Below are 13,742 nucleotides of genomic sequence, written 5' to 3'. Positions count from 1 at the left end.
ATTTATATGTGCAATGAGAAATACAATTTAGAAACCCGTGGCAACGCACGGGCATTTATACTAGTCAGATAAAAATGAGACGTGTTCCCATTTATTTTTGTGTTTGCAAAACCGCACATAAGGAAAGTGCCATTGACAACGGCTAGAATACTATCTCTACTTGCGCCCTTGCTTGCGCCAGCCTTTTTTTACCGTTTCCAATCTGATATTCAAAAAATACATGCATCCCCATTAAAACCTTGCCGTTCCATATCCCGATAAAACAGCAAGCGATAAACGCAAATTCAAAACAAGCATAAAAACCGCACGCATAAACGGCAACTTCCCAAGACGAAAACCAAAACCTCCCAACGTCTCGGACGCAGGGAGGGGTATTACCGTCTTTTCCACCCCGCCGAGCCGTTCCCCGTCAGGTCTTCTTCTTCTTCTCCCGACTCCACTCGACTCCTTCCCCTCGAAGCCGCCCGGCACCTCCTTCCTTCTTTGCAATCTCTTCCCTTCCGATTCAGACTCCAACTCCCAATAGCCTAGAAGACACCGAGCCCGGCTCGCGCACGGGTTGCTCGCTCGCCTTCACCGTCCGCGGTCTCGAGCCTTACATTGGGCGTGGTGCGGCGGTTCCGGCGGGATGTTCTACTCCAAGAAGATGCTGTCCAAGAAGGGTCCGCTCGGGACGGTGTGGGTGGCGGGCGTCTGCGGCGTGGCGGCGCTCACCAGGGACCAGGTCCTTCGCACCAACGTCGTCGCCTCCGTCGGTAAGCCTCGCCACACCCACCGCCTCCGGCAATTCGTCCCCTGCAATGCGGGAAAAGCTCTCTGTTTTTCTTCTGGGGGTTCGAGGGGTTCTTGGTTCTGGTTAGGGGCCTAAGCGGGGTTTGAATCTCTCCAATTTGTGGGGCGAGTTGCCGAGTTGGGAAAAAGCTCCACTTTTTGTGGGTTTCTTGCTTTTTTTTTTTTTTACTTCGACAGGTTCTTGGTTTTGGGTGAGGGCCGAGGGAGAAGCGGGGTGTTCTAATTTTCGTGGTGAGTTGTATGGAACAGTAGATTGGCGGAGGTAAAGGGTTTATGCGGGGGTTTATATGTTACAGTGAAACGTGGGAGGGGAATCTCTAGTTCTTCATCACCCGAAAAAAATAATGAGAGAACCCTCCTTTTTCTTTTCTTTTCTCTTGTGGCTTCTGATCCCTTTCTGCTGTATCGTGGATTGGTTAAGTGGTGATTTTAGTTTGATCTCGATTTCAGTAAGCATTGATGTGCCCATATTTTGCTTTTTTTTTTAAAAAAAAATGTGTGGATTATTTGCATCACTGTTCCCAATCTTTGTTACAGATTTCCTTCTGGGGAAAGGAAAAAAATCACAGGTTTCTAATTATTAGAAGATTTGAGAATGGTAGGTTGTGGATTAAAAAGCTTGGACCTGACTATGTGGGCTTTGGCCAACTGAGGGGTTTACTTGTGGATGGTCTGGGTTTTTTTGGAGAATGGGGTATCTCTGATTCGTTGGGTGAGTGGACTGGAACACTAGATTGGGGGAGGAAGAGGGTTATATGTTCACAGTGAAACATGGGAGGGGAATTTCTAGTTCTTCTTCACCTGAAAAAAATAACATTCTTTTCTCTTGTGTCTTCAGTTCCCCTTCTACTGTACCATGGTGATGATTTCATTTTTCATCTCGATTTTAGCAAGTAATGACGTGGGCATGTGGCCATCTTTTTTTTTGTTATGTTTGTGTGGATTATGGGCATCACTCTCTTCACAATCTTTGTTACATATTTCCTCCTTCAGGGAAAACCTAAAAAATGCAGGTTTATTAAATTCACAAGATTGTTGAATGATAGGATAAGAAACTTGGACCTGACTACGGGGATTGGGTCTTGTGGATGGTTTGGGGTTTAGGGTTCTTGGTAGGGGCAAAGGGCTTCCACATATGGTTTTATTAATGTTATCCAAGCGTTAACCCGAGTTGGGCTTCTACATATGGTTTTATTAACATTATCATGTGAAATTGTTTGAATATTGTTCAAATTGCAACTGAAGTTGATAGAAAAATTGCTGTTCTCTATTAGTGGTAGGCGTTGCCCTTCTTGAAGTATTATTTTCTAATAGCATTATTGTAACCACGTTTCCTATCATTTGCAGACAAGATTTTGCCTGATGTTGAAACCACATACAGAATTCTAGGGCTCCTTCTGCTTGGTGTTGTTAGGATTTACTCCAAGAAGGTGGAATACCTCTACGGTGAGTGCGATCAACTCCTTGAAGCAAGTGCAGAAGGAAAGAAAAGAGTTCCCAAGCGAGCGAAGAAAGGTGCTTGTGCAAGAAGATTAGTGATAGATGAAGAAGACCCTGCGATAGCAAAAAAACCTGCTCGTTCTGGAAGAACTTCAAGGGCAGAAAATGGAGTTATGTCACAAACATTAGTTCAAATCCCTGAAGGGCATGAACCACTTGATCTTCCACCAATCTTCACAATACCAAAGAGATTTGAGCTCGACTCTTTTGATTTGCAGATCCCTGAAAATCGGTAACGCTTGCTCCTAAACTAGTTTCACTTTTTTGTTGTTTGATTGAAGTGTGGTTTCTCAGTCGGTCCTAAATTCCTTTGTAGAGAGGATGAAGATGACGATCATCATCAGTTGCCACGTGAAGGTAGCAAATGCTGGAATTGATGTCACTGTCATTGATAAGAAATCATTACATTTATGATCTTTATTTTTTGTGTGTAGATACTTTGCTGGAAGATGAACAACATCGTACCTCCTGTATGTATGAGGTATGCAGCTCCTTTCCCTACCATCTACCCATTCAATCAACATATGTATGCATATACAGTGAAATGCTTCTCATGACATCTGAAACGAAGAAATTGGGGAGCTTACCAAATATATATTCTGTAGTCTAGGTAAGTCACACTTGGCAAGTACTGCACTCCCTAAAATTGGCATGGAAGTTGTCATTCAGGCTAGCAGCTAATGTTGATCCTTAAATGTGATGGTTCTAGGAGAGATAAGCACCATATTCCTTCTGCTGACTGATCTTCTTATAGTAGGTCCCACATGTTACCTGCCCTGGTTTCCACGGTCCTCTGGCAGTTGTTTCTAGAATTTTCTTATTGATTGAAGTGTTATTATTCTCCTTTTATCTGTGTGGTTCATAACTAATTTCTCTCATGAGTGCACTTATAAGATACATTTATTCCATTGCCTTCGCAATATTGTTGCCTCTTGTTTTTCATCCCTTATTTCTTTGAGAAACTAAAGCTTAAATCTATCCCATGAAACAGTCTTATCAGAGGATGCCACATGCTGATATGGATTCTGCTTGCTTTATGCCAGCATGCATGTAAGTGTGTAAGCTATGTTACCTAGTGGTGTTAAAAAAAGTACTTCCAGTGGATTTCTTACCTGAACTCTTGATGCAGCGCTCTCCCAACTGAAGTGATCGGTGTCATTGATGAAATGTCCGATCTTCTATACTCGAGTAACAAAGGGGATGAACCTGAAAGTGACAATCAGAATACTGATCCTGCTTGCTTTACACCAGTGAAGGAGTAAGTATATCGAGCGCCACTTCCTCTCCTGAGGCATGTCAGCATAAGAGCAGACCTTTTCCATTTTCTGTTTGCTAACATGAGACTTGAAACAGTGTTCTTCCAACTGAGGTGGTGAACACGATGGCTGAAGGAAGTGGCCTTCCAGAGAGCAGAAAGGTGAAGAAACCTAGAAGAGAAGTTAATGGCAAAGAGAATGATGATTCTGCTTGTTCTATCCCGTTGCCAGAGTGAGTATAGGCACTTCCTTTTTGTTACAGCAAACTTTTTTTCTGATATTTATCTAGAGATTTTTGACATTATTGAGCATGCATTGATGCAGAAGTCAAGAAGTCCAAAGATCTCTGAATGTTGTGGAGAATGCAGAGCGGGCAGATCTTGATGAAAATCGTCATGTACCTGAAGAACCAGAAAATGGGTTATTGCTCGCAAAATCTAACACAGCAGCATCTGTAGAAATTCCTGACATTGGGTCACAAGATTCGCTAGAGCCTTCCACTCCAGAACCCATGCGAGAGGGAGCCTCAGGTACATTGTTTGAGAAGTTCCTATTCTACTTATGATATTTATCTTGCTAATCTTTGTGACATTCGTTCCATTCACTTCTATCCAGGGTTGCTAGAAAAATTTATGGTTGCAACACCAGCTAAGAATGAGAAGCGCCAAGTTTTGAGAAAAAGAAGAAGGGGATTATACAGTAAGGATTATATCTGTAACCCAATAGATAGGAAAGACAGGCGGCCGGTTAAGAGAAGAGCCGCACTGGTATTGTTTGATGAGACTATTGTCCTACCTAATGTGTAAGTACAATATCTACCTTGTGGAAGTTCTTTATCTGCTGCATTGCCTATTCTTGTGCTTGTATGCATCTTAGCATCCAGTTTGAACTTCTGTATAAGCTTAAGAAGTTTGTATTGTATGATAGTTCTTTATCTGCTGCATTGCCTATTCTTGTGCTTGTATGAATCTTAGCATCCAGTTTGAACTTCTTTATAAGCTTAAGAAGTTTGTATTGTATGACATGGTCCATTCAAATTGTAGTATTGACTGATACTGTTTTGGAAATATTCCCCACTTGCTACAGTGTGGTGAAAGAAATAATAGCAGATGCAAAGGATCTTGTGTGCAAAAGAAGGAAGGCACCTCACACTTATCTTGATGCTTGGAAGGTGGCAAAAATTGGTTCTCTGCAGGATACTTTCATGGATCCGTTGATTCAATGTAAGTCAATCATTCATTTGGTACCAGGGTTAATTATTGACGAAAACCTTCATCGCTAGCTCAACTGACCAACTTATTTTCACAGATTCGACTTCTGTGCACCTTAGGCACTCTACTACAGAGGATGCACCTGAAAATCCATGCACGGAATCCATTAAAGCAAAGAAGTGCCTTTCATATGAACCTGCTGAAAAGGATGAGCTCCCAAAGACTCCTGTTGGGTGCTACACTGAAAGTGAGCAAATTCATGATGGCTATGAATGTAATGGTGATACACCCTATGGAAATCATGCACAAGTTGATGGAGCCGAATCAGCGCTGCCAGAAGAGTATCGATCAAAAAATCATGCTGCATTGCGCAATGAACCATTGATGGCTGATATAGGTAACATAGTAGATGAGGTAAGGATGCATCTGAACTCACTGTAAAAGATCGTATTTTATGATTTTATAATGCACTTGCTTTATTTCAGAATGATTTCTTCTTGCAGGATATTCCTATGGATGAAACCAGAGATGAAGGTAATGTGTTGCATTTGTTGATTTCCCAATACCAGTTTTTGCTTCTGCTGTATAGTAGATGTTTGTGCTTTGTCATCGTCTTATACCGCTGTTACTTTTGCAGATTTCCCGCTTTCAACAAGAACTAGGTGAAAACAACGTTACTGTTGCTTCCCTTCCTTTTATTCCAGCTGTTATCAGTCTGTAACGCTTTCCAAATTCACTATTTCAGGGCTGTAGCAAGGTGCCTCCACCAGTTATTCGAGGACCAGAAGTGCCAGCAGCAAGAGACTATCCCAATCACGCTCGGTCAAGCACTTGAAGGCAGCAAGAGGAAAACCACAGCAAGATTCTTCTATGAAACTCTGGTAAGCTGATGTAACTTGTTTCATACTAGTTGGTAGTTTTTCGTGAGTCCTCTTGAAGAATTTTACTGAATAGATGGCAGGCATTACTACCATCTTGGTCGATTTATCTTAATCATGCTTAATGATCACTCAATGTCTTTTAACATATTTCGCTGGGAAATTTCCAATCTTGATCAGCTTATCTTATGCATATATGCAAACAACACATTTGTTCCATTCTTGTTCTTACTCACAGTAACCTGTGTCTTGCAAATTTACAGTTTTCATTACTTCCTCTGATTCATATTACTTACCACTAGTATGGATGTACCGTAGAACTAACATATGTCTAGATACATCTATATTAGTGTGAATTCTAATGTCCTATGTTCTTTCTATAATGCACTTTTACTGATGAAAAATTAACAAGCTACATTTCTTGTGCAGATCCTCAAGAGCCGTGGGTTGATAGAGGTGAATCAAGAGAACCCTTACGAGAACATCATAATCGCGGCAACTCCACAACTCGAAGCGGTGTTCCAGAGCCCGGAGTAGCGTGAACAGTACTGCCAGTTCAACTCAAGATGTCCATTCGTTTAGAGTAGTTTAGGATAAGGTTTCAAGTTCTTTGGTTTCAGCTATGCTATATCCTGTAGCATCATCAGGAAGGGATATACTGGTGGTAGGCCAGCTGTGTATATATGTCTCGCATGTGGCGGATTGGCCACGTGCGGGGGTTAGGGTTTAAAAGCTTTATGATCTCGCTTGGGTCAAGCTAACTACAGGTGTAGACTGCAGTTTCGTGCTGGTTGCTGAATGTTAACAAAGCCGGTTGCTTCCTGAATGTTGATGGCATCTGCCAATCAGTAGTTTTCCATTATGTTGCAATTCTGTTTCTGTGTCTCATGTGTACGTTGGCAGTAGCAGGGAAAACCCCCGCTTGATTTTGATGCCCGTTCCTTCTCCTACAGCTTCTTGGTCGAGCTGAATGCTGCCGTAATATGCATTAAATCATATCCTGTTGACTTGATGATAACCAGGCTGAGACGGAAGTTGCCGGAGAAGGTGGGGGCTGAATGAAGATGGGGCCCATGTCTTGCTAAAATGCATCTGCGGATTGGTACTCCGGTAGCCAGCGATTTAGCTGTGCCAGTAAAAGTTTTTTCGGATTATCATACAGAGACAGAGAAGAATACCTTAGGGTTTTTTGCGACTACGCTGGCGATCGCGATCTCCGGTACTAGTCTTCTTGTCCTCCGGCTGGCCTTCCCTCCCTCCCCCCTCGCAACATGCTCGGGCTGATCAAGGGGACGGCTTTGCCCGTCTACCCAGCCTTGGCAGTTTTCGACGAGGGTGTGACTAGGGTTCTTGTGGTGAGATCGGCCCGGAGTGCTTCGGTTTCGAAACCTAGGGGATGGCAAGTTCGTCGAGCAGATCGGCAGGAGAGGTGACTAAGAACCATTCGTTGGAGGAGCTGCTAGAACATCTGGACCTTAAGGATGAGGAATTTGATGATGTGGTACTGCAAGAGAAGGATCTACAGGAGCTGAAAGCAAGTACGAAATGGCTGGCGGTGGCCAAGGTAATTACAAGGAAGGAAGATTTCAGTAACTCGGCTTTTTACACGCATATGCGTTATGCCTGGAATACGGCTCAGGAAGTTACTTTTCGGGCTGTATCGGATAATCTGTTTGTGGTGCAAGCGAGGTGCTTAGGCGATTGGAAGAGAATAACTGAAATGGGGCCGTGGCTTTTTAGAGGGTATGGAGTGATGGTGAAGGAGTATGATGGTATCTCTGATCCAGAGAAAGTGGTGTTTGACAGTATCGACATTTGGCTGCAGATTCATAAGATCCCGGATCTTTATCACAAAGAATTTTTAGTAGATCAGATGGCAGCTAAGATCGGAACAGTGAGGAAAATAGTGATGAACACCTCAGGCAATTTCGTTCGTGTTTGTGTTACCCTGAAGATCAATGCCCCACTGAAACGTTTTGCCTCACTGAATATTCAGGGAAATGAGCGTTTGGTGTACCAGCATTGGCAACGACACGACAGTAAATGAACTTCGAGCTTTGGCGAGAAGGTTTGCCCCATCGGTGATGTGTGTTGTTGAGACGCAGATTCATAAGTCACGGGTGGAACGATTAGCACCAACGTTAGGTTTTGATAAAGGTTTTGCTGTTAGTAGTGCAGGACGGAGTGGTGGTCTGGGCTTGTATTGGAAGAAGAACATTTCGATGGAAATTTTACCTTTTTCGCAATACCATATTGATGTTATTGTAAAAGAGGGGGGCAAGGCCCATGGAGGCTCACGGTGGTGTATGGCGATGCGCAAGTGGGTGAACGTCACAAAACTTGGGAGATGTTGAAGTATATTAGAGCCTCGTCTGATCTACCATGGCTCTTAATTGGTGATTTTAATGAAGTTCTCCACCCAGAGGAGCACTGGGGAGTTACTGAGAGAAGCATGTCACAGATGCTAGGCTTCAGAGACATGGTCGATGTGAATGGTCTTTGTGATCTAGGTTTTGAAGGACGGCCATGGACTTTTGAAAAAAGGGTTGCAGGTGGGAGTTTTTGTAGGGTGCGGCTGGACCGAGCTTTGGCCACTCCAGATTGGTGTGCAAGGTTCCCCAATGCATCTGTTCAACACCTAACTGCTGCATGTTCTGACCACTCTCCAATCCTTCTTCGCTTTGCTGGGAGTAGGAGGTGGGGTAAGGAAAATAAACCTTTTCGGTATGAGCTAATGTGGGAAAAGCACCCATGATTTGTTAATATGGTGGAGCAGGTTTGGAAGACGGGACCAGCATGCTCGGTTCGGGAACTGATCAAAAAAATGGAGAACCTAACAAAGGCCTTGGGTGAATGGGATGCAAATACTTTTGGCAGTGTCAAGAAGGAGTTAAAACGGCTGAAAGATGAGCTATCACATATGAGAGATGAGCCTACCAGACTGGAGCCATCATATGAAGAGAAGAAAACGGTAGAGCGAATTCTTGAACTTGAGAATAGAGAGGAGACGATGTGGAAGCAGAGGTCGCGCATTCAGTGGCTGGCTGAGGGCGATCGGAATACTAAGTTCTTTCACCGGCGCACTAGCAACCGCAAGCAAAAGAACAAGGTCTCTCAGTTAGAAAAGCCAGATGGTTCTATAACTGAAGATGCGGCTGAGATGGGTGAGATGACGAGGAATTTTTACAACAACTTGTATGAATCCGAGGGGGTACAAAATATGGAGGTGGTTCTTGATACTGTACTGATTAAAGTTTCGAGTGACATGAACAGGTTATTGTTGAAAGAGTTTACGGCCCAGGAGGTAAAAGATGCGCTTTTTCAAATGTTCCCAACCAAGTCCCCTGGGCCGGATGGCTTTCCGGCCCATTTCTTCCAACGACATTGGTCGTTGTGCGGTGATGAGGTAACTTCGGCAGTGATTAGAATTCTACAAGGAGTAAATGATCCAGAGGAGGTCAATCGTACTTTCATTGTCATGATTCCTAAAATTGCAAGCCCAACAGATTTGGGGCAGTTCAGACCAATTAGTTTATGCAATGTACTAGCAAAAATTGCCTCGAAGGTGCTCGCAAATCGCTTGAAGCAGATTTTGCCAGAAATTATATCTTGTGAGCAATCTGCTTTTGTACCGGGGCGGCTAATAACTGATAATATTATAGCTGCGTATGAGTGTTTACACTTCATGAAGCGCCGAAAATCAAAGAAGGATCCCTATTGTGCTAAGTTGGATATGCGGAAAGCATATGATAGAGTTGAATGGAGCTATTTGAAAGCAATTATGGTCAAGTTGGGTTTTAGACAGAGGTGGACTGATATGGTGATGAGGATGGTCACGTCATTATCCTTCTCTGTGCTTTTTAACGGTTCCCCTTTGGAAAGTTTTCGACCTACCAGAGGGATCCGCCAAGGAGACCCTATTTCCCCTTATCTCTTTTTGTTAGCAGCAGAGGGCCTTTCGTGCCTGTTAAAAAATAGAAGTCAGTCATCAAATCTCGAGGGTATCAAGGTGGCACCATCTGCTCCGGCAGTGAACCATCTCTTGTTTGCGGATGACAGCCTGCTGCTTTTCAAGGCGAGTGAAGGTGGAGCAATAGAGGTTCAGAATGTGTTGAATGCTTATTGTAAGGCGTCGGGACAAAGAATTAACAGGGATAAATCCTCTGTTTTTTCAGTAAGGGGTGTCCAAATAGTGCTCGTCAACAAGTTAAATCTACACTTGAGGTCAACAATGAGACTTTGAGTGAGAAGTATCTTGGAATGCCGTCAGATGTGGGTCGCTCACGAAACGGCTCTTTCAAGTTTTTGAAAGATAGGCTATGGAAAAGAATTTTGGGATGGATGGAACAGCTTTTGTCGGCTGGAGGGAAGGAGATATTAATCAAGTCAATTGCTCAAGCAGTTCCAACCTATTCCATGTCATGCTTTCGGTTGCCAAGGGGCTTATGTCTACAGTTAAACTCTCTAATCAGAAACTTCTGGTGGGTAAGCAAAGAAGGTAAAAGAAGAACATGTTGGGTTTCTTGGGATGTGATGACCAGCCCAAAGTATATGGGTGGCTTGGGTTTTCGTGATATAGAATTTTTTAATCTAGCCATGCTGGCCAAGCAGGCATGGAGAATCATGCTTGATTCGAATTTGCTAAGCTCTCGCTTGTTAAAAGCCGTCTATTACCCGAATGGGGAGCTGCTGGGTGCAACTTTGGGAAGTCATCACTCGCAGATTTGGCGTTCTATCCTAGATGGGGTGGATGTTCTCAAACAGGGACTAGTCAGAAGAATTGGTTCCGGGGAGGATACTGACCCTTGGAACATGAACTGGCTACCCCGGGATTTCTTGTTGAGGCCAGTTGCATGCTTGAAGGAGGACCCACCTGCTACGGTGAGCTACTTTGTTGACATTTCATCTGCTTCCTGGAATGTGCAACGGTTACGGGATTTTTTTGCTGAAATGGATGTAGAGGTCATTAGGAATATACCTCTAAGTACTATCCATCGACAAGATGAATGGGCATGGCATTATGATCGGAAGGGGCTTTTTTCTGTCCGCTCAGCCTATCGTATGTTGATTGAAACAAAGAAAAGGCGGGAAGATTGGCTTGATGGTAATGCTACTGCTTCCAATTCGGTACAACAGCAGAAATAGTGGACATCTATCTGGAAAATAAAGGTACCTTCGAAACTGAAGGTTTTCCTATGGAGACTTGCTAGGCAGTTTTTGCCGACAGGAGATACAAGATACAAGCGCAATATGGTCACATCCCCACGTTGTGGGCTTTGTGGAGCATCAAGTGACTCCTGGAGACATGCTCTGCTAGAGTGTCATATGGCAAAATGTGTGTGGTCCCTGTGTGATGAACAGGTTGTTGAACATATCAGTATGATAGAGGAAGGTAATGCCAAGCTGTGGATTTTTGAAGTGATGGCCTCAGTAAATCATGAAGAATTCATCTCAGTCTTGGTTACTATGTGGTCAATCTGGTATGCAAGAAGAAAGGCAATTTTCGATGAAGAGTATCAGAGCCCATTGTCTACTTTCAGTTTCATCAAAAACTTTCTGAGTAATTTGGTTTATACTCAGGAAGTAAAAAGAGTAACGGAGGCTAAGTCTGTTAATCAGGCCAGCTCCGTCATTAAAGCAACAAAGTGGATTGCCCCGCCACCAAATATGTGTAAGATCAATGTTGATGCTGCCTTGGCAAAATCGCAGAACAAAGGAGCGGTTGCAGCTATTGCTAGATCTGCTACAGGGGAGTTCCTGGGGAGTTCTTCAGTGACAGTTGAAGGAGTTTCAGTGCCAGCAATTCTGGAAAGCCTGGCGTGCAGGGAGGCCCTGGCCCTGGCATCTGATCTAAACCTGAGGCGAATAAAGGTAGCTACTGATTGCTTGGAAGTAGCAAATTGCATGCGTTCTCAGGAGCACGATAGAGGAATTTTCAGCTGTATCACCCGAGAGTGTCAAGACTGGGCAAAACAGTTTGACGAACCTATTTTCTGCCATGAGGGCCGAGCCTCCAATGGCGAAGCCCATCGTTTAGCTCGTTTATCTACGTCCCTGGAGGTTGGAAGGTCTGTTTGGTTTGGAAATCCACCGATGAACTTATGTATCCCGTTTCAGATAGTTGAATAAATAAAGTGGGGGGCGTTTTTCTCAAAAAAAAAAGCTGTGCCAGTAAAATGGAATTCCAACTAACAAGTAGTGGTATACTGTATATAAAAATAAACATGGGACTGGCCACGCGCTCGGCTACGTCGCGCCTGTCGGTCGTTCCGTCCGGACGAACCCGGGCGGCAATGGCGAGCTCGGCGCCGCCGCAAGCAGGCTTCCTGGGTTTTTTTTTTTGCACACAAAGCGGGGTCAAACGACCCGGAGGAGCATTTTTCATAGATCCACACGTGGCAGGTACAAATTGCAGCAAGGTCCTCTAGCATCTCTTGCACTAACAAACCTACTATTTGAAGTAAGGAACTCACACTTTACACATAGCACCCTACAAACATTGTAGAAAACGCGATCAAGTCCGGTGCCTCTGCCACCAGTCGCCGGCGAGCTCCAGGCGTCTCCGCCGAGCTCCAAGAGCAGGATGCTCGCTAGCTCCTCTCCGGCGAGAAGATCCATCTGCTGGCTACCAGAAGAGGGCCGGGGACGAACCACATGGCCTTCTACAGGCGGCGAGCTCCAGCAGATGAACACGAAGGCCTCCGAAACGGAGGTTGAAGAAGGGTCTCCCGACAGACCATGGATCACGGCGACGAACCTGTTGAAAGGACACGGATGTCGCCTAGAGGGGGGGTGAATAGGCGATTTAAAACTTTTACGAGATGGGCTTAACAAATGCGGAATAAAACTAGCGTTTACTTTGTCAAGCCCAAAGCCTATATACTATGGTTCACCTATGTGCACCAACAACTTATTCTAAGCAAGAGTTCACCTATGTGCACCAACAACTTATGCTAAGCAATACAAACAAGTATGTGATAGCAAGATATATATAACTTCAAGCACGATGACTATCACAAGGTAAAGTGCATAAGTAAAGAGCTCGGGTATAGAGATAACCGAGGCACGCGGGAGACGATGATTTATCCCGGAGTTCACACTCTTGCGAGTGCTAATCTCCGGTGGAGAGGTGTGGTTGCTTAGTGCTCCCGAACGCCACAAGAGGCTCACCTTGAGGTGTGGTTGCTCGATGCACACCAACGCCACAAAGGCCTCACCCCAAGATGCGGTACTCACACCACACACCGAACGCCACGAAGGCGCCTCACCTAAATCTCCGGTGACCCTCGCCACAAAGGCCTAGGTCACGGTTCCACTAAGGGATTTCCTTCGAGGCGGAAACCGGGCCTTACACAAAGGTTGGGGCACACATCCACAACTTAATTGGAGGCTCCCAACAAACCGCCACAAAGGCCTAGAATCCGTCTAGGGTTCCAAGAACCCAAGAGTAACAACTTTCTTGCTTTCACCTCCACGAATCACCGTGGAGAACTCAAACCGATGCACCAAATGCAATGGCAAGAACACCACAAAGATGCTCAAGTCCTTCTCTCTCAAATTCCAACAAAGCTACAAAAGCTATTGGGGGAATAAGAGAGGAAGAACAAATAAGAGGAGGAACACCAAATTTCTCCAAGATCTAGATCTAGTGGATTCCCCTCACAAAGAGAGGGATTTGATTGGTAGGAATGTAGATCTAGATCTCCTCTTCCTTTTCCCTCAAAAAGAATCAAGAAGCATAGGAGGAGTAGAGGGAAAGGGAAGCTCTCAAGGTCAACAATGGTGGAGAGCACAAAGGGGAAGAGGTAGCTGCCCAAGGAGGAAGAAGGGGGGCTTAAATACCCCCTCCCATCGAAATATGACCGTTTGGGTCAGCTCGGGCCGGATTTTCCGGGCCGGATATTTGCAAAATATCCGGGCCCCGAAAAACGGCTAAGGACATGAGAAAACTGCTCTCAGGATGGGGGCCGGACATTTGGCCGGATATTTGCCCGGATTTGTCCAAAAACCGGATTTTTCCGGGGGGGGGGGCGGATTATCCGCCCCAAACTTGGGCCGGAATATCCGCCCCCCTGAAAACTGGCAGAAACATCAAACTGAAACGG

General features: G+C 44.7%; 1 protein-coding gene across 1 annotated transcript; it reads left to right on the top strand.

Annotated features, from left to right (window-relative positions):
* The first annotated feature begins 628 nt into the window (after nucleotides 1-628).
* LOC124678917 (sister chromatid cohesion 1 protein 2-like) lies at nucleotides 629-6,316 on the top strand. The gene is made up of 15 exons (XM_047214772.1): nucleotides 629-755; nucleotides 2,140-2,524; nucleotides 2,609-2,649; nucleotides 2,727-2,773; nucleotides 3,284-3,342; nucleotides 3,422-3,550; nucleotides 3,646-3,780; nucleotides 3,873-4,078; nucleotides 4,164-4,350; nucleotides 4,635-4,771; nucleotides 4,857-5,173; nucleotides 5,263-5,293; nucleotides 5,397-5,421; nucleotides 5,505-5,640; nucleotides 6,067-6,316. Exons 1-15 carry the CDS (start codon nucleotides 629-631, stop codon nucleotides 6,172-6,174), a joined length of 2,070 nt encoding a protein of 689 aa, XP_047070728.1. The 3' UTR covers nucleotides 6,175-6,316.
* The last annotated feature ends 7,426 nt before the right edge of the window (nucleotides 6,317-13,742 follow it).

Source organism: Lolium rigidum, chromosome 7, assembly GCF_022539505.1.
Source record: "Lolium rigidum isolate FL_2022 chromosome 7, APGP_CSIRO_Lrig_0.1, whole genome shotgun sequence".
Taxonomy (NCBI): Eukaryota; Viridiplantae; Streptophyta; class Magnoliopsida; order Poales; family Poaceae; genus Lolium; species Lolium rigidum.
The sequence above is the reverse complement of the archived record's forward strand: the minus strand, read 5'-3'. Positions and strand labels throughout refer to the sequence as shown.

Excerpts from the sequence above, each read along its gene's own strand:
- LOC124678917 (XM_047214772.1), top strand. The coding sequence starts at position 629 with ATGTTCTACTCCAAGAAGATGCTGTCCAAGAAGGGTCCGCTCGGGACG. Across the intron at positions 756-2,139 it reads CAACGTCGTCGCCTCCGTCG|ACAAGATTTTGCCTGATGTT; the intron begins GTAAGCCTCGCC and ends TATCATTTGCAG. Across the intron at positions 3,781-3,872 it reads TGTTCTATCCCGTTGCCAGA|AAGTCAAGAAGTCCAAAGAT; the intron begins GTGAGTATAGGC and ends GCATTGATGCAG.